Raw genomic sequence first — 26255 nt, 5'->3', positions numbered from 1 at the left:
ATAGGCTGTATAACGAAGGTAGTTCCTTATCTTTCCAGTCTAGCAGCGAGTAGAGATATGGGGGAGATACAGTGTATGTATAAAGCTTTGGAAATCTGAGCCTTTACATTCCTTAGTAAATAAAAGATGAGTCTTGATGGGGAGAACTAGTTATTTGTAGCATTTGCCTCAATTATGTCTTAAGATTTTAAAAATAATAACAGCCTTTAACACTCAATTATAAGAAAGTCCAATCATTATTTTAAAAATGTTTGTCTCCACAAGGTCCTGAGTTTGATTCCCAGTACCAAAAAAAATCTTTGTCTCTTTTGGGCTTTTAATACACTGCATTCTGCTCAACATACTAGAGGAAGATATGCTGTTGTGTGCTTAAAATACCACCTATGTTTTTGGTATTCATTTTAGATCCATACTTCTATCAATGTGAACTCTGCTGGCCATTATACATTGATTTGCTACCCCTATGAAATTATGCATTACTGGTTAAACTCTTCAAAGGCAGAGTGGTGGTCTCGAGGACTATGGGAAGGGGCAAAAAGGGGGTTTCTGTTCAGTGGATATAGTTTGTTTTGCAAGATAAAATAGTCCTGTTGCACAATAGTGTGTGCGTAGTTAACCCTTCTGTGCACTTAACAGTAGTTAAAAGGGTAATTATATATTTTATTGCAATTTTAAATTTTAATTAAAATAATTATATTTTTAATTTTTAATTTTTAACTAAAATTTTTATTTAGTTTAAGTTTGTAAAATGTTAAATTACAAATTCTAAATTTGTAGAATTTAACTAAGCTTTGAAAAGACTCTGAAATTACTTCCTTCCTGAAAATTAATTCTGGAAGTTCTTGGTTCAGTCTAATTTTCTTAAAGTTGTAGTGTCCAAGTATTAATGTATTTATAAAGATATATTACTGCTTATTGCACACAGCAAACACTGTATAACTTTCTTAAGGTAGATGAGGTATGAGGTAGATCTTCTATTTCTGTCATTTTATTACAGACATTTGTGAATATACAAAGAATTTGAAAGAACTGAATGTTGAACACCCTTATACTCACTATCTGTACTCCGCAATTAACATTTTGTTATATTTGTTTATGACATCTGCTCATACTTCTATTCACCCATCAATTTATTTTTTCTATTCTGTAATGTTTTTCAAAGTAAATTATAGGCATTAATGTGCTTTGGGTTAGGCTTTTTTGATTCCCATTGTACATTATTGGGAACTGAGAGACATAATTTGTTCAAGGTCACACAGCTTTAAGTGCTAGAACTAGGATCTGGATCAAGATTTTCTTCACCACTTCTACAGAATACTATTTCACATAATATTTGTATTTCAGTAAAAAGTAATTTTGTGGTGAAATAAGTTGAGCACAGTATCTCAGTCTTGAAGACCCATAAATCTGTGAGGTTCAGCAGTAGAGTGTTTAAAAGCCAACCATTTTTTTCCTGGTATCTTGTTTAATGAAGCTGTGTATCATTTCAAATTTTTTTTATTACTTGTTATTGTCTTTGTTTGATCTATCTTGCATTCTTACATCTGGTAATCTGAGCAACTTAGTTGAAGATAGCAATATGTAATATAACAACCACTGTTAATTCCTATCATCCTGTTTTCAAATCCTGTATTTTTTTATTATTTTGTTTGTGTCTTCATTTGTTGTTATTTTGTTATTTTTTTTTCTTTTCTCTTTAAAATAAAAAAAAAGCCAACCATTGTCAAATTTATTTGCCCAGCGCACTCTACTACCCAGACTTTCCCCAAGCCATAACAAGTATTAACGAACATCTCTTAAGATAGGAACAGAATTCAGTGGTATATACTGTGGGAAATGCTCAAGATATTTTGATTGAATTTAGGTCAGAATACATTTTCCAGTTTGTATTTTTAAATATAGTCCTAGATGTTTACAGCTAGTAGGATCTTAGAATTCAGTGAGGCCAGGGCTTTCGTTCTGGAAAGATACAGAGCATGCAGTTAACTAACACATACCAACTGCCCGTGGCTTTAGTGGCAGAAATGGAACTAGAACAACCTAACCTAGAACCCAGAGGTGTCATTTAGACACTCAGTAAATATTTGCTGAGTAAATAAATACATCTCCTAAATCTGCCCAGTTTTATTGTCCATGTATTATAATTTTTATTTTTAGGTTGTATTGTAATAGACATTCTGTTAATACTTTGTTAACCTTTGGTACAGATGATTCTAGTTACTAAATTCTTTAAAAAGTTTCATGGTTATTTAAAACATAGAATTGCACAAAACATAGCTATACTGCTTGATAAGTTATTATAAAGGGATTCCAGGTTTAAGAAATAGAACTTTGCTGGTATCTCAGAAATCTCTATGGGCCCCCTCCTACTGCTGAGCCACTAAATTATTTCTCTCTTCTTTATTTTTTTTTTCTTTTTTTTTAGCTAATTTAACAGGACATACAGAGAAGGTGGGAATTGAAAATTTTGAGCTCTTGAAGGTTCTAGGAACTGGAGGTGAGTTTTAAATTTTCTTTTCTTTCTTTCTTTCTTTCTTTTTTTTTTTTTTTTGTAAGAAGAAAAAAGTATTTCCTGTGACAAAGAATTGATATCCCCAGTACAGAAGGCATTGAAAAATCTTAGAAGCATGAGGAATTCAATAGAGACTGTCAAAGAATATAAAAATAGAATAAATAAATAATCTTTCTTATCTTGGGAATGTAAATTAGATCAACATTTATATAGGATACAATATTTTTAAAAATTACTAACATTTGTAGAGTTTGTTATATACCAAGTTTATTATATATCAAGTACTCTGTGAAGTGCTTTATATTGATTGATTTATTCAGTCCTCACTCAATATTATTGATATTGAATGTCCATCATTTTTAATAATGAAAAGCTCAGAGCTGTTCAGAAACCCAACACTAGGGGTTTGGTTCAATGGAATATGGATCTGTAAGTTCAATCATCTATATAATAGGGTTGAAATTATCTATATTTTTTTAATACTTTGGAAGGGTCTCTGAAAAGTTATAATAAGACTTTCAAAAAGACCATGAAAGAGAATGTACAAAATACCATTTTCATGATATGGACAATTATACGAATAAACGTGTACATGTATTATGTATGTGGAAAAATCCCTGGAATATATACCAGGTGGTAACAGTATCGGTCTCTGGGTGGTGGGGTTTTAGGTGATCTTCATTTTCTGCTACACACTTGCCTGTGTCTTCCAGAAACTGTCCGCCTCTGCTCCTCTGCTCAGAAGTCAGAACTGGCCTCGTGGGCATCTGACCTGTACAGTTGTAGAGATCCCCACACTTAAAAGAGCTCTGTATGTGGTACAGTGCTCTGCTGTCACTGTTCTGGAATTCTTAATTCATGATCGAGGCCCTGTATGTTTTCATTTTGCCAGTAATGTGGCTGGTCTGGTCAGGAATGTGCCTTTCCCTTCAGCTCTGCCCCTGGAATGCATGGCTCTGCAAGCACCGCCGCTGTAAGAGCTGGCTCTTCCCACTCCTTCAGATGAATGGGAGAGGAGGCTCTTAACTCTTCTTCCATCCTCAGCCAGCTGGGGCTTTTTCCCCAGAAGGGGAGGGAGGGCTTAGAGTACAGACCCTTTATTCCCCACTAAAGTTTTGTTTCACACCCTCAAGGATGTCCATACTTTCTAAATTTCCTAAGCTCTAACAGTGGATTATAGCTGTCCTTTGAAAGGTGTCTGCCCGTACCTTCTAAAATGCCAAAGCTTCCAGCAGGAGAAAAATCCTTTCTCTTGGGCTTCTACCAGCAATCCCAGCCACTGCCTTAGCCTCATGTGCGTGTATTTAAGTACACGTGTATACATTGTCTTTAGATCCTTTAGAATGAGTTTTCATACCTAGGACCTTGCTGTACTAGGTCTGTATAGACCTCCCTGAGTAGTTTAGTATTGTATGGAGCCAACGTGAAAGCTACCAGTGAGTAAGCCCTATAATTGCTCAACTATTGTTTTATTGTCTGAAAGTTTAGTGTCTGTTTTACACCTTTGGATCTTGTTTTGTTTGCAGTACTAGGGTTTGAACCCAGGGCCATAACATTGAGCCACACCCCAGCCCCTTTTAATTTTGGAACAAGGTCTCACCAAATTGTCCAGGTCCATCTTAAACTTGTGTTCATCCTGCCTCAGGCTCCCAGGATGCTGGAATTATAGGCATATGCCACCAGCCCTGGCTTTGATTTTAAGGATAATATTTTTAAAAAAGCAAAATTAATGCTACGTTTCCTTGCCTCTAAGAAAAAAATGCTTTCAAACTGAAAAAACTAGTCCTTTATCCCTACTTTTGTCTCCTGTTTTGAAGATACTATTTTCTCCAAGGGGCAAGAGGACTACAGACCTGTGGTGACTCAGTTCTCTTGAAAATAGTGTTTAAGACAGCAACAGGTTTCAGGACAATTTGTATTGTATCCACAGAATATGTTTTATTTGCATGGCTTTCTTTGGTAACATTATTAGCTATTATATGAATTATAATTTACATACCATACTGCTCACCCATTTAAAGTAAGCAGTTCATTGGTTTTAGTATATTCAAAGAGTTGTGCAGTGATCATCACAATCATTTTTAAAATTCTTTTTTCCTCAGAAGAAAATCTTTGAACCCATTCCTTGTCACTTCCCAAGCTTACCACTCCTCAGCCTAACTCAAACACTAAACTACTTTCTGTATCTGTATCTTTGCCTGTTCTGGTGTTACATCGTACAATACATGTTCTTGGTGACTGGCTTCTTCACATAACATATAGTGTTACCTAGGTTCATACATATTGTAGCAAGTGTGAGTGCATCATTTTCCATTTTCAAGTGTTTTACAAAAAGTCATGTGCACTTTTAAATATTTTGAATGTAAGGTTGTATAAAGTTATTTATTTTTTAGAAAAGTCATTGCTTTTATGGCTGAATACCTTATGGTATGAGTATGCCACGTTTTGCTTATCTGTCATCAGAGCTGTTTCCACTTTTTAGCTGTTGTGAACAAATGCTGCTGTAAACATTCGTGTGCAGTGTTTTGTATGGCTATATGCTTTCCTTTCTCTTGGATATATCCCCTAGAAGTGAATGACTGGTGCAGATGGTAGCCTGGTGTTTACCTTGTTGAGGAACTGCCAGCCTGTTTCCAGAGTAGTTGTACCATGTTACAGTTCTACCAGCATTATGTAAGCATTGTGATTTCACCACATTCTTCTCAACACTTGTCTAACTTTTTAATTATAGCCATACTACTGGATATAAAATGGCTAAGGTTAATTTATAAGAATAAAATACTTTAGTGCTTCCTGTTGTCCTGCTTAAGTGATTAAATTGTTCAGGCTAGCTCACTTGTTTTCCATTTTCAGATGTTTTACAAGAAGTCATGCATACATTTAAATATTTTGAATGCAAGGTTGTATAGAGTCTTTCTTTTTTAAAAAACAAATTATTCCAGTATTAAGTAATCCTTGATATGAGAATGGTCTTTTTATCTTTCTTTTTTCTATAGATTTGGTTTAAAGTTTGTGATACAGTATGAAATCTGTGATAAAAAATGTTATATGCATAAATTTAAGTTATAATCTGTACTGCCTGATGAGTTTATAGTGTCTTGGTGTTTTGAGAGCCTTCCAGGTAAATTTGAGTTCCAGTACAAAGCAGCTAGTAATTTTCCCACAGGAAATGAAGGGAAGTTGGACTTGGGTATTTACAGGGTGCCTTTAACAGTATATTTCCTGATGGACAGCCTAATGCCTAGCTGTCCAAACTATGACCAAGGAGTCCTTCTCACGGCAAACTTGTTTATACTGAGAGATGCCTTGCAGACTTTGTCTCAGCCATGCCTGGTTTATACCTACCTGGCCATTTTGCTGGTGCTTCATTGAATTTTTTAGCACAAAACAAAATCATGAAACTAATTCTGTTCCTCACTTTTTAAATTTTATGTATGGCAGTATTTTCTAATACAGAACTGGAAATAAAAAGGTAGTTTTCCCCTCTCCTGATTAGAGGACAGTTTAGATATGTTGGAAAAACCTCTTCCCTTATTAAACTCTTGATTTTAGAAGATACTGTTATGTTTTAAAGCTTTGAAAGTCTGAATACTGATGGTCAGTGTAGGTCACCTGGCAAGAATAAGGAAAAATCCTTAGAGTCAAAAAAAGAAAGTGGGAGTGGGAATCTAGAGAAGTAAATAAGTAGAAGGCAGAAATTATACTTGAGAAATCCAGCAGTTAGTTGTGAAGTAGTTCTTTTTTTTATTCCCTCCCCCTGTACCAGGAATCAAACTCACGACTTAACACTTGCCAGGCAGGCACTGTGCCGCTGAGCTAAATCCCCAGCCCCTGAACTAGTTCTTTGGATTTGACACTTTCCTCTTGATGTGAGAGACAGCACGTAAGGCTCCTAAGAGGTAAAGACAGTTAGTATTCGTTAAAGACTAAATGAAGAAAAAAAATCTTGTCTGCAAAGGAGATGACAAGGAAACTTCTGTGGCTCAGCATCAACTCCGGGTGAAGGAAACAGAAATGAAAGCCTTCGCTGAACAATTACAGCCATGAGCCAAGCATCATGTATGCATGTTTGAAGCTTGAATTTGAATGTACCTGTATATGGAAAGAAAAAGAAAGAAAGAAAGACCCAAACAAGTGTGAATTTAGCTTATTTCATTCTGCATGTTCTCAGGTGTGTAGCAAAAGTAAATATAAATTCTCTTTGAAGGAATAAACTCTTACCCAGGTCTTAAAGAACTACCGAAGAGTTTTACAGGTATGACCTTACAATTAAAAATCCAAGAATCAAGGCATTATGGGTGAAATGGAAACAAAGCTGAATTAGATCCAAAGAGACTATTGGACTTACTGGATGTGAAATATGATACAAATGCTTATATATTTACTTATTTTTATTAATTTTTTGTGGTGCTGGGACCTTACCCACACTAGATAAGCACTCTGCCACTGAACTACATCCCCGGTTATTAACTTGCCATTTTTTAATTAACTTATTTTTAATTGATGAACAATTGTGTATATTTTTCAGCTATAATGTAATGTTTTGCATTGTATGCTAACTGTGTAAAGATTCACTCCACCCAGTTAACATACTCATTGTCTCACTGACTTAACTTTTTTTGGTGAGGATGTTAAAAATCTGTTTTTGAAAAAGTCTTGAAGTACAGTGCAGTACAGTAGACTTAAAATTTATTCATCCAATCTCACTGAAACTTTATATCCTTCAATGAGCCTTAAGAAAAAAACATGCTAAAAAGCAGCAGTAAGGCACATTAAAAAAAAAAGGATATACTTACTACCTAGATCACCATAATACCACTTAAAGAACCATTACTAACTATATGTGAAAAAATAATTCAAATTATACACACAATGGATGGTTCCCTAGCAGATGAAGAGGAAATTAGTGAATTAGAAGGTAGATTTGAGGAAAATATAAGACATAGATAATAGAGAAGATACAGATGTGTCTAATCTGAGTTCTAGAAGGTGCTAATGAAAAGAAGAGACACTATCCAAAGAGATAATAGCTGAACCTTTATTAAGATTAAACATGAATTCTCAGTAACTACAGCAAATCTCAAGCAGATAAATAAAAAGAAATTCTTATGTAGATACAGCAGAGAAAAACTGATGAACACAAAAGACAAAAATATGCAAAGAACAGCTAGAAAGATAATATTTATTTATAAAGGGACAATGGTTAGATTAACAACAATTACAACTTTTCACTTTTCAGCAGCAACTGTGGAAACTGTAGGATAGTGGAATAATATCTGCAAAATGTCCAGAGAAAATATTTTTCATTGTAGAATTATATACCCAGCAAAATTAGTTTATAGAAGTGAAAGAAAAATAGACATTTTTAGACCTATGGGAGCTGAGTATATTTTTCATCAGTAGCTCCTCACTAGAAAACTTTTCTAAATGATGTACTTTTAGGGAGAAGAAAAATGGTTCCAGGATTGTTTTTGACATACAAAAAGGGTTGATGAATAAACAAAATGTAAGCAGTACTATATGAAACCATAGTCATAATCTCTAATTTGTGGAGTTAACAAAACTAAAACGGGACAAAATAGCATGTAATTTGGAAGGTGATGGGAATTAATGTTCTGAGGTATAAATTTTAACATGCGTGTGAAACTTGATATGTGTAAATTACCAAAGTTATAGAAGAAGAAATGGAAAACCTGCATGGTACTACAGCTGTTCAAGAAATTGGTCAGTAGGTCTTTGCACTAGGAAACCACGCAGTTCAGTTTCGAGAATGAGTTCTGCAAACATCAAGGCAGTTATAATTCTGTTCTTCCAAAAGCTCAGAGACAAGAAAAAAGTTTATTTCCTCTAACTTGTTTTACAAGGCTACTATGAGCTTGATTCCAAAAACGTGAGGGTGGTAAGAGGAAGGAAAATTAGATGCATTTTCACATATATCAGATTTCTAATATCAGATCTTAAAAAAAAAATCAAACGTGTGTGTGTTTTCTTTTGACATATGTAAAACTTTGACCAATTCTCTCTTTCCTCTGGGTTTTCTGATCGCAGGCCTCTAGGACAGTTCTTCTAAAGGAGGAAACGGTTCAGCTGTAATGTTTTACTTCTGCATCTCCATTTCTGCTCATTCACTGTGCTATAATGGGTCTATTGTTAGCCTTGGATGCTGCTTTTCCTTCTTGTCAGTTAACAGTGTACGGCTCTTATTATGAGTTGAAATAACTAAGAAATGTCATTGTAGATATTTCTGAATTTAAAATCGCAGTTTTGATGACTAAATGGAGTAGGTGGGAACTTTTATTATGAAATAATATCTCAATTTTTATTCAAAAATTTAACCACTAATCTTTCCGTTTCATTACCTTTTTAAGATATTTTTTCAGCAATACTTGGAATAATAAAAGGGCCTTATTTATAAGATATCTTTATGTGTCATGCAAGGTTCTCTTTGGAAGTGAAATTAAAACTCTTTTGATGAGTTAATTCTTATATATTCTGAAGCAGAAAAACTGCTCATCAGATATCTTGAAGACTTTGTGAAATATTTGAATGTAAAAGATCTTTTGTAGTTCATAATTAAATACCTATAATAAAAATTTTTTATTCAGAGTAACCATTTGGTTTTTCTTTCAATTGTCTTGTTTCTATTAATTTATCATCAATCTATTGATCACTTTCCTCGGCTGGAAACTTGGAAGTAAATTTTTATCCTAAGAAATCCTTTAATTTTTCCATTAAAATCCATTTGGATTTATCTTTGCTATTCTTTTCCCAGTGACATCACTCATTCTGTGTAAGGTATGGGTTGTTGTAAGGGGTTTCTTACCTAGTCTGCTCTTTGCCGCTCTGTTTCATTTTATACTATAATATTATAAATAACATACAGTCTTGTTAGAATAAAGTATAACATTATTATATAATTCTCACATTTAAGAATTTATGGTCCCTCTTTTCCAGGTCCAAATTCTTTCTTTTTTTTTGGTACCAGGAATTGAACTCATGACCTTGTACTTGCCAGGCAGGCACTGTGCCACTGAGCTATATCCCTAGCCCAAAGTCCAAGTTCTTGCCTGCCTGTTAGTTTCCCTTGTCTTTTTGTCCTCAGCTCCCCTGAGAGCCACCTTCTTTCTGGTCCAATTTATTTTCTCTTACTCCCTTACAATTATGTGTACTTCTCCCCTCTGCTGCCTTGCTTATCTTATTCCCCCATCTGGACTGTTCCTCCTATTTTCCAGCCGTCCGAATTCTGCCCAGATTGCTTTATTTTCTTAATTGTTGCACTGAGAGCCCTTCATGGAGAACTGAGCCCCGAGTTGTTTTCTGAATTTTCCTTCCCATGCAATAGATTCTTGTGGAGTGTAAGCTTTTAAGATCATCCCTGAATGTTCTTCCAGCCCTGTTGCCTTACCAGACAAGTGACCAGCACAGGAAGTGGTATAATAATCTAACAAATACATAATTTTTGTTCTTGTACCTAATATTGTTTTTCAGATTGATAACTCCAAAGTCCAGGAAATGTCTTTGATTTATCATTTGGAGTTGTTTTCTTTTATGATTAAATTTTGGATTATTTGTGGGAATAATGAACCCATTTTATTTCTTTTTTTATCTTTTCTGTTGCCTTCCTTGTAACTATTTTGCTTTCTTTGAGATATCTATCCAGGTGCAGTCATGTTGCTTAAAAGCAGGGTTATATTCTAAGAAATGTGTCATTAGGCAATTCTGATATTGTGTAAATACCAGGATGCATTTATACACACCTGGATGGTGTGTAAAAGAGTGGAGTAGAGTACTCCACTCCTGGGCTGCTATATGGTGTAGACCACTGCTCCAAGGCTACAAACCTACACAGCATATTGCTGTGCTAAACAGTGTAGACCATTATAATACAGTGCTATTTGGGTTGTCTATACATAGAAAAGGCACTGTAAAAATACACTAGTTAAATACAAAATTTTAAGCTTCTTTATCATTTCACAGGACCACTGTCATATATGTGGTCCATCATTGACTAACACATTATTATGTAGCTTGTGACTTTTAAGAGAAGAAAGTTTTTATACCTATCTGTTGTGTGCACTACTAGTAATTCTGGTAATGAAATGGAGCTTGCAGATCTCACCTAAAAGATTATGATTCTCTGAATTTTATTTATTCATCATATATGATCATGTATGTTGGTGAGCTGATACGATCTTGTCTTACTATTAAAAAAAAAAGTGCCATATACCTGAGGAAGGTGCACCTGAGCTGGTTTACTCTTCCAATTTTGGTGCCCTCTTAGTTGTGGAGTACATGGGAATGGAGGATGAGTTAGAAGACCCAGGTTTAAATCCTGATAGTGTCACTATCCATTTGAGTTCTTCGAGAAAATCACATGAATTCTGTGAGTCTGGGTCTTTCGGTATAATTTGGTAATGCCTATTTCTCAATGTTTTTCTAAGATTAGTGAGGTAATAGACAAAAAATCTTAATTGCTAGATAACCATCTGTTGTAGTTATTTATTGAACAGGTAGCTCCATAGTAAATTTGTAACTTAGATTGGATAAACAAAATTATTTAGAGTTTACTCTTTAGGAGAAGTTATTAGTTATTTCGTATAGTCACTTTATTAGCATCTTTGGGTATAATTTCAATGGAAGTGATACTTCTAATAAAAACTTGTGAAAAATCTTGTAAATGAAATATTGATAATTGAAATTTTAGTAGGATTATAAGAAATTCATTTGTATGTTAACCTAAAAGTAATAGGGCAAATGAAAAGACATTTTCTTATTCTTTCTTAACTATTTAACCATTTATGTTCTGAACAGATGAAGTCTTACTAAAATACATGTGAAAGGACTAATGTTTAGCTTGCCTGTTACCTAGTAAATATTAAATGTTTAGCCATTATTTTGGAAACTGAATGGAAAAGAGTCCAACTTCTACAAAGCTAATATAGTGCATTAGTTAGTAAGCTCTCAGATTAGCTTGATGCAGAATTAAGTATCATGTCTTCACTAACACTGGCTGTAAAGCATATCTTAGTCACTTTCCTCATCACTGAGACACTATACCCAATAACCACGACGGTGTGTTGTGGCTCACATTTTCAGCCCGTGGTCTACTGGCTCCAAGGCAGAAACAGCATGGTGGAAGGGCCTGGGTGGAGAATGGTTGCGCATCCCAAGGCAGCCAGGAATCTGGGGGCGGGGCTAGGAAGGGAGATGCACCCTTCCAGGTCACCCCGCCCCATGACCCTTGTCCTTTGACCAGGCTCTGCCTTCTAACAATGCACTCAGCCGGGAGCTCGCCAATGGATCAGTCCACAGGTTAGCACAGCACCTGCATGAGCCAGTCACTTTTCCAAAGCCCCTCCTCTGAGCACCTGAGGCTTTGGCGGGACATTCCAGAGTGAAAACACAGCAAGCCTAAAACGGATACAGCAGTCAGGAACTGCAACCATCAGAGGTCTTTCTGGTTTCAGGCTGGTCCTTTCTAATCTTTTATCCATGCTGCTCCAGAGTGATCTTTCTAAAGTGTAAATTTGATCAGTTGCTTTTCTTTTTAAAACTTTTCAGTCCATTCCCATTGCGTCTGGTATTCACTTGTTCCCATGTATTGATTAAGAGGTAGGCAGTGTTCTGGGTACTGAGGGTAGAGTAGTGAATATCTTTTTCTAAAACAGATATCTTGTGTATAAACATGCAATTAAAACCAGATCTGCTTCATTTAATTAGAATTATTTCTGGGTTTGTAAGACTTTGGATTGAGTGCCTGGCAAACTGTAAATATCCAGAGTACTTTGCATGTGGTGGTATCTAATAAGCAGTGATCATCTCTTCCTCTCTTGGCTTCTTAAGAAGTCCCTTTTTTATATATATATATATAATGTAGATTTCTTTTTTTAGCTAATCAGCAACAGGTTTTTTAAGTTTTTCTGTAGAAATTCTGCTTTATCCAATAGTCTGCCTTTGGGCTATTTACTCCAGCCTTAAGTGCCATCCTTGTCATGTAGTCTGTGATATTTTTTCACTTATTCTTCCCCGACTCTGAGAAATCTCCCTGTCAGGATAGTTTGATGTTGTTGCTGTTGTGCTGGAGATTGAACCCACAGTCTCATGCATGTTAGGCAGGTGCTATCCCACTGAGCCACACTCCAACCTCCACCCCTTTTTAATTCTTTCTCACACTACACTTTTCAGAAACACATTTCATTTATTAAAAAAGATACACTTGTCTTTCTCTCGGGTAATTTGCCACTAGAGGGTGCTAGAAATTGCACTAGGTAATCTAAAGCCACCGCTACTTTTTGGTGACATGATAGAAGGGCAAAGAAACTTAGATTGAGTCATGTAAAAGACTGTTTTAAATAGTGTGACTTAGTCATCATTTGTCTTTTTATTCTTTTAAGTGTTTGGAAAGTATCCCTATTAAAATAGTGCTTATAAAAGCATATGCTTGGGGCTGGGGACAGCTCAGCAGCGCAGTGCCTGCCTGGCAAGCGAAAGGTCATGAGTTCGATTCCTGGTACCAGAAGAAAAACAAAACAAACAAAAAAAGCATATGCTCATTAAATTGTCAAACTTGTCATTCAAAAATTTGTTATTAAAAAAAATTGTAATTTTGCATCTGTGTATACCCACTATGCCTTATGCTTCAGTATGTAAATATCTACAATGTTTATGTAAATCCTAGAGATTAAATGTTTGTGGTGTTTTATGTCATAAAAGATGATTTTATATGATGGTGTTGATTGTCATTGTCTTCCTAGTATAAATACAGTATTTATTATTGATATCGTGTTAGCTAGAAGAGAGCCCAGGGCGGGGATTTGGGTGCATGTGAAATATTGTAGGACCTCTGCAAGAGAACAAGAGTGAAGGAGGTGTGACAGATAGAAGACCCTAGGCAAGCATAGAGTATAAGCTGGGGTTGACCTTTAGCCGGAACTCATGGGCATTGTTGGTCAAGAGTAAGGAAGCAGGCTTTTTGCACCTGTGTTAGTCATTGGCTTGGAGGCTGCTTGAGTGGAGGCAAGGTAGAGAATGGTGGCATATAACCTCCCAAGAAAGACAGAACCTGAGGCCGGTCTCCAGAGACGAGGCAGTTACGGGCCATTAGCACACATAGCAGCTAGAATATGCATAGGGGAGCTGGCAGAGCACCATCAGTGTCCCCTACAGAGGATCATTAACCACCGCAGTTAAGACATAACTATTTAGCTAGCCAAATAGCTTGATGGTTAAGATATAAACAGAAAATGGTTTATAAGTATGCTTTGTAGTCTTTCCTTATTGCTTGTTTTTCCTGTATTTTTCTGATAGTAAGACCTGGTTATTAAATCCATGGATAGTTATCTACAGTTTTAGACCTCACAGTAGGACATGGTTTCGTTGCAACTTTTCTCCTTTTCAGTTAGTTCTATTTGATTTTCAGGTCATTTAGGACCAGGGATAAGGAACAGCCTATGAATTACATGTTTATCAAATAGAAGCAGTGAGTTTTAATTGATTCTTGATAGTAACAGATACCTTAACTGCACCTTAAATTTCAAATACTATAAAGTTCATATTTATGAAACAAGATATTATAGCAAAATTTCAACACATTTAAAATAAAAATGAATTTTACACTACTTAATTGTAACTTTCTAAAATTAGTCATTATTGGGGCTGCGGATTTAGCTCAGCAGCACAGCACCTGCCTAGCAAGTGCAAGGTTGTGAGTTCGATTCCTAGTACTGGAAGAAAAACAAACAAACAAACAAAAACACAAAAAATTAGTCATTATTGTAAGGACTTAAAAATTATAAAAACCAAATTGTCTGTGTTTCAAAAAATGAGACTAGAGCTGGCATGGTGTCACATACCTGTAATCCCAGCACTCTGGGAGGCTGAAACAGGATCATCACAAGTTCAAGACCAGCATGGGAACTGTAAAAAAAAAAAAAGACCAGCATAGGCAATTTAGTGAAATCCTGTCTCACAGAAATAAAAAGAGTTGGGGATATAGCTGAATGGTAGAACACGCCTGGGTTGGATCCCCTGTATTGCTAAATAAGTAAAACTGAATCACCCCTATGAGCTTTGGAGCTTTTTCTTTGATCATCAATAGTAGGCTGAGCCTATACCCTCCTCAGAAGGAAAAACCTTATTATATATAAATATGTATATATTTATATAACTTATAAATAAGCATAATATATATATATGGCAGGAAATATATACATATATATACACACACACACATATGCCAACCTGGAATGATTCACTACACTACATAGAAATAAAAGCATGACTATATTTTATACAATTGTATACTCAAATACAAAAAAATATGTATTTGAATAAGTAAAACAGAAGTTAGATGGACTAAAAATAGATTAGTCTTCTAATATGAAGGGAAAATTGTGAACCCACATCATATTTGGCTAAATAAACTGACACTAAAGGTAAAGAAAAGAAATACAATAAAAATACGAACTTTCAAACTAATTTTTTCTGAAAGGGGCTGAGGTAGTCCATTTGTTTTAGGTATGGACATTTATATAAAATGCTGTTACTGCCAGTATAGTGGCACATGTCTGTAAATCTCAGCTACTTGGGAAGATGAGGCAGGAAGATCACAAGTTTGAGGTTAACCCTGGGCAACTTAGTAAGATCCTGTCACAAAGTAAAATTAAAAATAAAAAAGGTTGGGAATGTAGCTCTTTGGGAGAGTTCTTAGAATGTGGAAGGCCCTGGGTTAAACCCCCCCCCCACAGTGCCATTGTTCTAGATTTAATTCAGTTTTAGTTTTTAAATTAACCATGACCGTTTGACTCACTTGCTTACCCATTTTAATAGTCAACAACAGCTATCTGGTAGAATCAGAAATACAAATCAGTACATTTTCTCATGGGTAGTAATAGCCCCTAGAAAACACTTACCTTGTAAGAAGGTTGAAAATAAAAATAGTTGAGGAACTACTTATTTTAATGTGTTTTGAAGTTACCATATTTTGAAAAGGAGATTTAGAAAGTTTTCAAAGATAGCAAAAAATTAGAAACAAAAAGAGACATAAAGAAAAGAATAAATAAATAAATAAAGGAAAACAGAGCAAAAGCTAGATTAAAGGAAACTGAAATAGGTCTTACAGACATCAGAGGTGAGTGACTATGAGATTATTAAGACATTAGGCAAAAGAAAATTCTTTGGCCTATGTAATTGTTATTGCTTTTTTTTTTTAATGAAGGAGGCTACATAAATTCATTTAGAATTGTGACTTTCAAGCATTTTTTACTATTACCCATAGCAAGAAATAGGTATGTTTTTGTATTGTAATTTAATATATGTGTATACATTATGTGTATGGATATAAATATGCCTGTATATTTTTTCATTAATATTTGTATAATATTTGTTGTGTGGTAGGCCCTATTCTAGATGCCTATATTAGCCTATTTAATCCCCAATCCTTATGATGTAGATATTATTATTATCCCCAATAAAGAAATTGAAACACAGATATTTTAAATATTTTGTCCAAGGTCTCATAGTAAATAGCATCTCTAAGATTCAAATTCATGCAGTCTTGTATTAGAGTGCTCAAGGGCTTTTTTTTAAGTGAGCTTCTATATGTACACATATCTGCATATGTATAGAAAGATAAAACAAATTTTATGAAATACTTTTACTATATTTGATTCTATTTTAGTTTTTAAAATGCTTATGGGGCCAACTAAGTTGAAATCATCATCTGCTAATAGGTTGTAGCCCACAGTGGAAAAAACACTAATATACAGAGACTTTTAACAAGCACTGAAGTTATTATCAAAAGACTCCTATATCATGAGAATTAAATAATAACATGAAAATAGCACCTTTGACAACAGAAACAGATATTCTTGAAAATATACACTTTTTATGTAGTCTCTAAAAAGTGATACTCAAGAAGATTAAGTCTCAATTTACTGAAGTCTTTCTATGTACAACCTAATTAACTGCTGTGGTCCAAATGAGGTGCTTTGTTGACCTATCTTAGCATAGATTTTAAAGAGTTTACCGGGATAGACAATAAGGAATCTTTTTAACATGAGATTTAATCAGATGTTTCACATGAATCTTTAGAACCACAAAATTATGGGTCAGTTTTACCATTGCACTCTGAATTTTTTGTGTGTGTATGTGCAGATTGTGCTGCAGTAACACTGAAATGAAGCTACTTCTTTAAGAATCCTTTTCAATGATGGTGGTTTTATTGGGACATTGATATATGTGTTACACTAGTGTTTCTTACCAAGCCATGGTTGCTGGCATGAAGCCACTCAATGAGGCTGCCAATTTCTAAGGGCATAACAAGTGAAATTTAGAGTTTCAAGAGTATATTTTTGTTGAGTTCTGTTTCTGACAACCATTTCAGTTCCATTCCTAGGATGAATGAGGTTCTTCAGGGGAAGAGTGTGGGCGTGAGCAGGTGGATTGATTGTCAGAGTTGGGAGTCAGTGCCCAGGACATATCATGTGTGGGAAGGTGGACATCTTTCCTTAAGTTAAATTAATGAGAAAAGGATGTGGCCAGACTTTGTAATTAGTTCTTTCATAGTTGTGGCAGATTACAAAATAGTGACCATTTATAGTTGTCACTATGTTAAGATGTTTTTCTGTTCTAAAATGGTAGCAGTTAAGTTTCCTAAGTTCACTTTCACAAGACAGTGTAGCCAGGACTCAGACTTAATGTTAAAAGAGGTTACTTCATACAATCCATTGCTCCTTCTTAACAGGGAAAGAGCCTCTATATTATGCGTCTGAAATGCTAGATCCTTTTCTTAAAGTCCCAGCTCTAACAGGTCAACATTAGGAACTGAGAGGAGGGTATTTGGCAGCACTCTACTTGTAGCTCTTTTCTCTTGTTTATTTGCTTGTTTATTCATTTTTTTCATGCATTCAACATTATTTGAATTTCTACAATGTACCACCTCTAGAGTTACTTGCTAATGATCCAAAGTGAGTAAAATCAGACGTAGTCTGTGTGAAGTTTGTAGTAGAGAAGTTAGACAATGAAGCAATAACACAAAAAATATGAAATTACATTTCTGATCATTTCTATGATAGAGAAATGCATAGGGATATGAGAGCCTGAAATAGGAAGACTGGCTTAGTGTGGGAAGTCAGAAAAGAATGCTTGAACTGAGATCTGAAGGAGTTAGTAATGAGACCTTGGGAAAACAGAGAGACAAATAGGAGTCAGATATTTTAGAAACTTGAAGTTAGGTTAAGGATGCTCTTTATCAATAAGAGCAATGTTCAAGTGTTTTCAAGCAGAAGGGTTATATTTTTATCAAATTAGATGATCACAAAAGACATGGTTATCAGACTTGGAGTGAAAGGAAGCAGGGAGGCATAACCAGAAAGATTGATAGCGCAGCACTCTTTAACAAGATGCAGTAGTAATGACCTAGAAGGGTAAGAGGTTGAACATCAGCAATGATGATATGATTCTTGAGTTAGTAGAAACTTATATGACACAGTTGGTACTTGTAGTTAATTAAAGGATGTTGATTCAAGTCAGAATCATTACAAATGGATAGATACATATTTTAGAACTTTTTTCATTTAACATGTACAAATACTTATTCGTTCTAATCCTCAGATATAGACATGACTTTGCTAATAGGTTCATAAGCATTTTTATTTTGCATAAACCACACGTGTAATACACCCACTAAAATGAACAGTTTCAGATTCTTTAAAGAGTGAGAACTAGACACATGTGAAATCATCTGAGTACAAAATCCTTTTAGATTCTCATAATTTTTTCCCTAACTTTTTATAGTTATTTCACCCATACCTAATTTTTCAGCAGTTCCTTTTATTTTAAATGTCTTGCTTTTATCTAATCCTTTCAAAGCATTCAGCCCCATTTTCTCATTTCTTTCGCATTTCAATGGCTTAATTATATAATGAGAATAACTTACACAAGAAGCATAGACCTGGCAAGGTAACAGAGACTGGTACAGACCTGAGAGGGAACTACTCACAGGGGGTCAGGGTGCCGCTGAGGTGTTTACGGAGGGAAAGGGGAGTATTGGTCTTCGGAGCTGGCTAAGTAGAAGTCACTTAGGAGAATTTCTGCTGTTTTTTTCTTAAAAGCAGCAGCTTAAGAACAGTAATTTATGTCATCAGTTTGATGAGAATCCAGAGTGTGTCATGGCTAGCAAGCAATAAAAATGATGTGTGTACTTTTAAGTAGCATTAATAAGAGTTCGAGTGACAGCACACAGTAGTCCCAAGGTGATTGTGCTATTCAGATCCCAGTGAGCACACCGCATCTGAGGAAGTATGTAAATCAGAGGCCTTCTGAACAGCGCTTCTTAATTTGGTGGTTTATGACTTCTTACTCCAGAATAATGCATGTAAACATATATACTTACAAAGTTTTATGTGAATTTAATTCTATTGCATTCTAAATTTGTTGCTTTTACAGATAATGTGCACTTTTTTTAAACAATTTGACCTCATTACCATTTTATTTATTTATTTATTTATTTTTTGTCTTTTTGAGACAGGTTGTTGCTATGCAGTTCAGGCTGGCCTTGAGCTCACTTTGTAGCCTGGGCTGGTCTCGAACTCACAAGGATCCTCCTGCCTCAGCCTCCGGAGTGCTGGGATTACAGGCGTGCGCCACAATGCCTGGTGACCTCATTACCACTTTAATGAAAGAATTAAAGGCTAGTTCCTGACAATTTAATAAATTTAAATTTTACAAATAAAATGAAAAAATAAGTTTAGTTATGCCCCAAGTAAATTACAACGCAAGGCAGTTTTTGCTTGGCATTAAAAAGAAGTTTAAATTGTGCAGTGTTTTTTGATGATGTGGCAACGTGTCTCGTTTAAAACGTAAATTTTAACTTTTCCTTTTTATGGCAACAACCACTAAAACTTTGTTAATGATAATAGTGGCAAGTAGAGTAAGAATCCCACATTTGGAAAAGCAAGCTGAGAAGTTGAGAAGTGACCTATTCTAAGAAACCAAACATGTTTTCATGACACTTCGGTTCATACCAAGCCACTGAAGTCATTATTAACATGATTTATCAACAGTGTGCTGTCTGCATCAGGTTTAATAGAATTATAAAACCACACTTCAGTTTGAACAGGAGTAACCGTAAGATATCTGCAGTGTTTGGGGAAATTTATATAGTTTTCTTAAATAATTATCTCTTCTGAAATAGCTGCTTGGCTAAAAGAGCATACGGGCTTTTGGCAGTATGCAACATGGTATCTTGTCTGTAGGGCCTTGAGTTGAAAGATACATCTCATTTATTTGGTCACAGATGTCTACTAAGCTAAGTAAGGAAGTAATTCTTCCTATCATTTGTTCTTAAAATGTACTTTCCTTCAATCTCAAAGTAAGGAATACTCCTACCTCAAGGTCAGTCAAGCTCTGCAAGACTAATCCTGAGAAAACTAGTGAACTTCATGTCTTCTTTTAATCTGGACAGGTTATCTTAAAAAGGCCTGGGCTCTGATGAAATTAATAAGATTCACAGCAAGACAAGACTTCTGTGAAGGTTACTAGGAGAGCATTTGATGCCATGGCATGTTGGTACAAAAATAAGACTCATGCTAAGGCATGAAGCTGACCTCTTCACCTAAGCCGCAATTCCAGATGTGCTGCCAAGCATCTGTCTTAGGGGTTCCATTCAAGCAGGAAGTCCTGTTACCTTTTTTTTTTTTTTTAACCAAAGGAATTTTCACCATCAGTAGCTTTGCAATTTCCAAAAGATATTTTCAAAGTAGAATGACTTTAACATCAGCACTCACATAAAGAGCAAAAGTCAGGAGTTGTTTGCATTTTGAAGCAGTCATCTAGATGCATATGGAAAGAAAATAATAGCACCATCAATTCCAGTTTCGGTGGCCTTTCTTAAAAGTAAAAATCAGGTAGGCAGTTCTGAGTGGATGGCTCTCTTTAACGGAACTACTTCACTTTTTCCATGTAAACCACCTTCAAGCTGTAAACCAGCTTAACTAGGTGAGATCTTTTCTTCAAGGTCTGGCCAATAATGAATGTGTTTCTCTCTGCCTGGGCAGTCTGATAAGCAGCCTTGTGAGTGCTTCAAAAATAAGGCTGTTTGGAGGCAATTGTGTTTAGTTATGCAGCCTACCCTTAAGTAAGATCCTTGTCTGAAATATTTGTTGTTTGGAATGTTGCAAGATACTTCTTGAATTTTATTGACATACACATTTACTCACAGTTAAAATGTGACAGAAGTACTGTCGGCTTTAGTGTTAGTCATGGCAAGTATAAAAGCAAAAACTGAAGAGTTGTAAGCTTCGTCAGTTTTTCCCCTGACATTTTCAGATAGATGAATATAATTGTATTGGCAGCATATATGATTATTAATTTACATTATCGACGAACTTCTAGACGTCATCATGTGGCAAGGAGAATGAGTGTCTATTATCTGACCTTGTAGAGTGTTACACAGCAGTAAGAATGCTTTTGTATTATTTGACTGATGCACATTAATATCTAGTCCTGCCTTATGATTATTTGAAGTAAAATAAAACATTTTTCAAAGAAACAGGGAAGAAATCAAAGAAAAATTTTACTAGCACACAGAGCACATCAGCAAGCCTGCTCATGGTCAGAGGTCTCTAAATCACATTAGTTTAAGATTGGCTTAAGGAGTAAGAACTGAAAGGCGTGTGTTCATTTTTTAAATATTTTTTTAAAATGATCTTATAGAAGAGTAGTATTAAGTCCCGAGAGTATAGAAGGACCAATGGTAAAGATTTCAAACAGATGTTTCCACTCAATATAAGGAACATTTTCTATCATTTCAGAGACCCTCACCAATCAAATGGATTATTTTGCAAAACCTTTGACTTAGAAGTTGTGGCAGTGGGTCCTTTCACTGCCGAACACCTCATTTGTTCGGTGACTTCTCTTTGTGCCCAGCTTCTTCTTTCTTTACTGGTAGGTCATTCACTTAAGGGAGGCAGCAGGGGCACAGCTAAGAGTATGTGCCCAGGGTTCAGCTGAAAGGCAGATAGGATCTTGGGCAGCAAGCTAACCTTTCCGCACTTCCGTATTTTCATTTGTAAAATGGAGATGATTGTCCCATTCCTCATAAGGGTGTTTCAAGAACTGAATGAGTTAATGTATTTCTGAAATACCTGAGGAGTATTGCACTGTTAGGTGCTAACATCCAGAGGTCTGTCACATGGCCAGCACTTGTGCAGAAACATAAAAAAGGGCAGTGCTGGGAGGAAGCTGAACAGCCATGTTTCAATGACGTCATAGCAAGAATTTCTACATTTGAAAGGATGGATAGATTCCATTCTTCTAAGTACCACCACATTCTGGAAATTGGAATCTGGCAGAAGAGAAGTTTAGAGTCGGTCCCTTGCATGTGTAAGGAACACAAATGCTCAAGGCTGACTGTAGAGGACTTTCCTTTCTCCCCCATTTCTAGAGGAGCTTTCTTTGGTGGAAGATACATATGCCTTATTGGAATATTGTCTAGCTTCATTTCCTTGTTGTAGACAGATACATTGTTTTTGTTGTTATATTTTAAATTGATGTATTAGGTTCTGAAAGTTATTGTTTCCTTTTCTGTTCACTGCTGCATGACTTTCTGAGGTCTCACTACAATTATTATACATATTTACAGTGAGCTAAGATACAAACACTTGTGAACTTTTTCTCTGTTCCAGAACATGTTCAGTATATTTACTGCAGTCCTTTTTATTTAATTAATTTTACTGTGGTTAGCAGTGTGGTCCCTGGAGTCACACTTCTTGTTTTCACATCAGTTCTGCCTTTTGCCCCAATCTTTTCGCCAATTCCTTCTCAATTCTGAACCTGTTCCCTCATCTGTGAATTAGAATTGCTAAACCTGCTAACTTTGCTGACTGTGGTGAGAGTAAGTGAATCGGTATGTGTAAAGAGTCTGGCAGAGGCAAGTCCTTAACAAGTGCGGGCTCTCCTCCTTGGGCTTAGTACAAGCTAGCACTGATCTGTGGCCTATCATGCGTTGGTACAGTTCAGTTCCCACAGTACTGAACTGAATAACATACAGAGTATAAGAGCCCTTCCCATAAAGCTCTTACTCTGATGGGTGCATTATAATAGAATTACATGCCGAATACTGTAGAGGTATGAATACAGGCTGTGGATGGAGTGGTCTGGCTCAAAACAGAACACTCAAGACTGGTCTGATTAAAACATTCAACTTTTTTTTTTTTTTTTTTTGGTGTTGGAATTGAACTCAGGGCCTCATGCATACCAAGCAAGTGTTCTACCAATGAGCTCCCCCAAGACCTTAAAGCAGCTCATTTCCAAAGTGGAAGTTTGCTTAGCCATTTTAAGAGGCATTTTTCAAAGGATTAACTAGAGAATTTATACCTTGTGGATATAAATTAGGGACTTATCTCTTCCCTCCCACAGTATTTAGTATGGTGAGCCTGCCCTTCCTCCTCCCTTTTCCTTCCACATCTTCCTGCCCTGCCCCTTTCCTCAGGGAAAATAAATACAGAAACCTGCTCTGCCCAGTGAGGCGTGGTGCCCGCAAGGCTCTAATCCTTCCACCTGGGGGATTGGCACCACGTACAGGAATGTGCCCAACAGAGCCCTCACTTATGAAAAGTGTGCTGAGCTTCACCCAGTCAGCCATGAATTGCTGCCCAGAGACATAAAGGAGCTTCTGTATATTGCTTGCAATTTAGGATCTTTTAATGTTTATTAAGACCAAAGATTTCCTTTATATAATGTTAGCTTATGTTGCTTTAGGCTTTTTTCCTTTTTTTTGGTAAGTATGGAGAAATAGTTGAGGTACTTGACTTATACATGTGTATGAGATTCTTATTAATAACTGTCTTCATTTTTTGCATTAATAGGATATATATACATATATATAGAGGGGGGGTGGGGGAGTTTTATCTGATGTCTAAAATGTCCTAGTTGTTCCAGAATTAGATTGTGGCTAGCTGACCATAATAACAGCTAGTTTTCTACAGCTAAAAATATTGAGGAGAGAATAAAATTTAAAGAGTAAAAGCATAATATTGCTACATATGTCAATACTGAGTGCTAGACTTAGAAATACATGTGGTGTGAAGTTGAAGAACTTTATGAAAGAACCATATGAAACAGTCTGAAGGATATGTTTTCTTTTGAGTATTTCTTGTACATTATATGAATTTTTACTTCCATAGATTACTACTCTGCCTAGATAGTGTTTTAATCCATTTTATTTTTTTCTTTTCATTTTCAGCTTATGGAAAGGTGTTTCTAGTTCGTAAAATAAGTGGTCATGATGCTGGAAAGTTGTATGCCATGAAAGTTTTGAAAAAGGCAACAATTGTTCAAAAGGCCAAAACCACAGAGCATACGAGGACAGAGCGACAAGTCCTGGAGCACATTAGGCAGTCGCCATTTTTGGTGACATTGCACTACGCCTTCCAGACAGAAACTAAACTTCATCTCATCTTAGGTAGGTGTCAGTTGTTGTCATGCTTTTTATGAGAACATTTTTTCTCGGGTCTTGAGTTGTAACTCTCTCAAAGGGCAACATACTTCAGCTTTAGAAGAAATGAAATGTTTTAATTATTGTTCTTCTCTTTCCTTGAACACTGTACATTGTCTGGGTTTGAGACTGTCCAAGATGGAGAAGCTCTGTGCTTCTATTCCACACTCCATTGTTAATCGTAAGAAACAGTTATCATTACTCCATTGCAAGGAGCTGAATGGTGAAGTGGGCCATGATTTCTACTTTAGGAATTCTCAGGAATGTACAGGTTTGGGCTGACAAGGGGACAGTTATGGAAACCAATAATGGTAAAAATAGAAAGGAACACAATGACTTCACTTCCAGTCGGAAAGCCCGTAAACAAAGGGAGCAGCCACTGATCAGTCAACTCCCTTTTCCCACATAGCCACTTTCTCAATCTGTTCCTTTCCTGGTTGGACTGTTGTTTGTGATCTTTAGGAAAGTCCTCAACATACGTTGCCAGACAGTTTTGTAGAGAAGTTGCACAATTTTCTGTTCCTTCACGAAGTAAATGGCAGTGCTTCTAGTATTATGCTTTGCCATCGTTGAATATTTCATGTTCCTTGTTAATTTGTATGTCTGTATTATAATTCTCTCCTAATATTGTAGTGAGACTCAGATAAGCTGGAGTTTCACATCCTGCTCTGGAAGCATGAACTGTTCTTGAGTGCCTGTAGTATGCCCATCCTTCTGCTGAGTTAACCGTAGGATCTGTGACCCTTGTAGTACCGCAGGACCCTCTCATCTGGAGGCTGCACGTCCTGAAGTTACAAATCTTGCATAACCTTGTAAATCAAGATTGAGACTTGGGTCTGACTCATTCCAAAGTCTGATTTTTATTGGCCAAATATTGCTCCCTCCATTCTTTTATTAGTAGCAGTACAAACAAATTTTTCATATAAATTTGCCAATTGTATTAAATGATCTCATTTGGGAAGTTACATTTTCATTTAATGATACCTGCATTTGCATTCTCTTTTCCAGCCGTGGAGTTACACTTCAGGCTCATTGTGAAATCCTAGTTCCATCTGTATGTCTATATATAGGAAACATCTTTCCTGTCCTGTCCCTATTAATGTTAATACCTGGTTTCAATGAATAGAACCATTTGGCCTTCATTTTACCTCTTGCATATATTTGCTGTATGTTACTGACTTTTTTCACTCTTTATCAGTGGTCCATAAGATAAGCAAGTACAGAACAAAACAGGAAAACCCATCTGTGCCAGCTCAAGAATTCATTGTGGCCCAGACAGCATATTCATTTGGTAACAAGTGGCAGTGCTGTAGAAAACATGCCCTTCTGCCCACATAGACTTACTTGACACAATTTCTCTTTGTACATGTGCATGGCAGTTGTTTTCAACTTAAAAGAAGAAACCTTTTCAGAAATTTAGAACAGGACTTGATTATAAATTATTTTTCTGCTTCACTTATTGTTTGCAGCATTCTAATGCAGAGTGAGCCATTTTTCCAAATACTTTGCTAGATACTCCGTAGCACTTACAGACTTTGTTTTTATTTTATTTTATTTTATTGGTACTGGGGCTTGAACTTAAGGACCTCGTGCTTGCCGGGCAGGCACTGTGCTGCTAAGCTATATCCCTGGCCCCATACTTTGTTTTTAAAATGAGTGACATAGTATAAAAAATACTCTATTACTGCAAAAGTACCATATGTGTATATAAAGATGTAGAAAATAAAAACATAATTTCATTACACAGAGTTTCCCTTATTACAATAGTCCATGATGGAAGTTGGTTTGACTTAGCATTTTTCACCTTTAAGATAGTGTGAGAGCAATAACACATTCAGTAGAAGTCGTACTTCAGATTTAGAATTTTGATCTTTTCTCAGACTAGTGAAATGAAGTCCAGTCTTCTTGATGCTGGGTGGTGAGAGGAGGTGCAGCTCCCAGTTATTTCCACAATCACCACTGAGACTGTTAGTGCACTGTGTGCTAGGATGTCATGTTAGGTATATTAATTGCATTTCCAACTTATATTCTTAACTTACCATGGGCTTATTGGAACATGACATTGTCATAAGCTGAATATATATGTATGTTAATAGTATTTATCCTACTAGATATTTTCTGTATGACTGTGTACCTGTATGGTTTATCAAAATGAGAGTGTCTTGTACATACTATTTGTAATCAGGTTTTTTTCAATTAATGACATCTGTCTTTCCCAGCTAGTAAATTTTAATTTCATTTAATCCC

The 26255-nt window shown here is 35.8% G+C and overlaps 1 protein-coding gene across 3 annotated transcripts in view; it reads left to right on the top strand.

Annotated features, from left to right (window-relative positions):
• Rps6ka5 (ribosomal protein S6 kinase, 90kDa, polypeptide 5) overlaps positions 1 to 26255 on the top strand; it is a 173630-nt gene that overhangs the window by 57217 nt on the left and 90158 nt on the right. The window contains exons 2-3 of one of the 3 annotated variants that reach the window (XM_005390286.2): positions 2426 to 2497; positions 23757 to 23975. In XM_005390286.2, coding sequence (XP_005390343.1) covers positions 2426 to 2497; positions 23757 to 23975 — 291 coding nt within the window. The remainder of the gene's footprint in view (positions 1 to 2425; positions 2498 to 23756; positions 23976 to 26255) is intronic. The other 2 variants (XM_013517243.1, XM_013517244.1) reach the window with 2 other exon arrangements.

Source organism: Chinchilla lanigera, unplaced genomic scaffold (assembly GCF_000276665.1).
Source record: "Chinchilla lanigera isolate Chin_1 unplaced genomic scaffold, ChiLan1.0 scaffold00037, whole genome shotgun sequence".
Taxonomy (NCBI): domain Eukaryota; kingdom Metazoa; phylum Chordata; class Mammalia; order Rodentia; family Chinchillidae; genus Chinchilla; species Chinchilla lanigera.
Note: the sequence above shows the minus strand (reverse complement) of the source record. Positions and strands in the feature narration are given on the sequence as shown.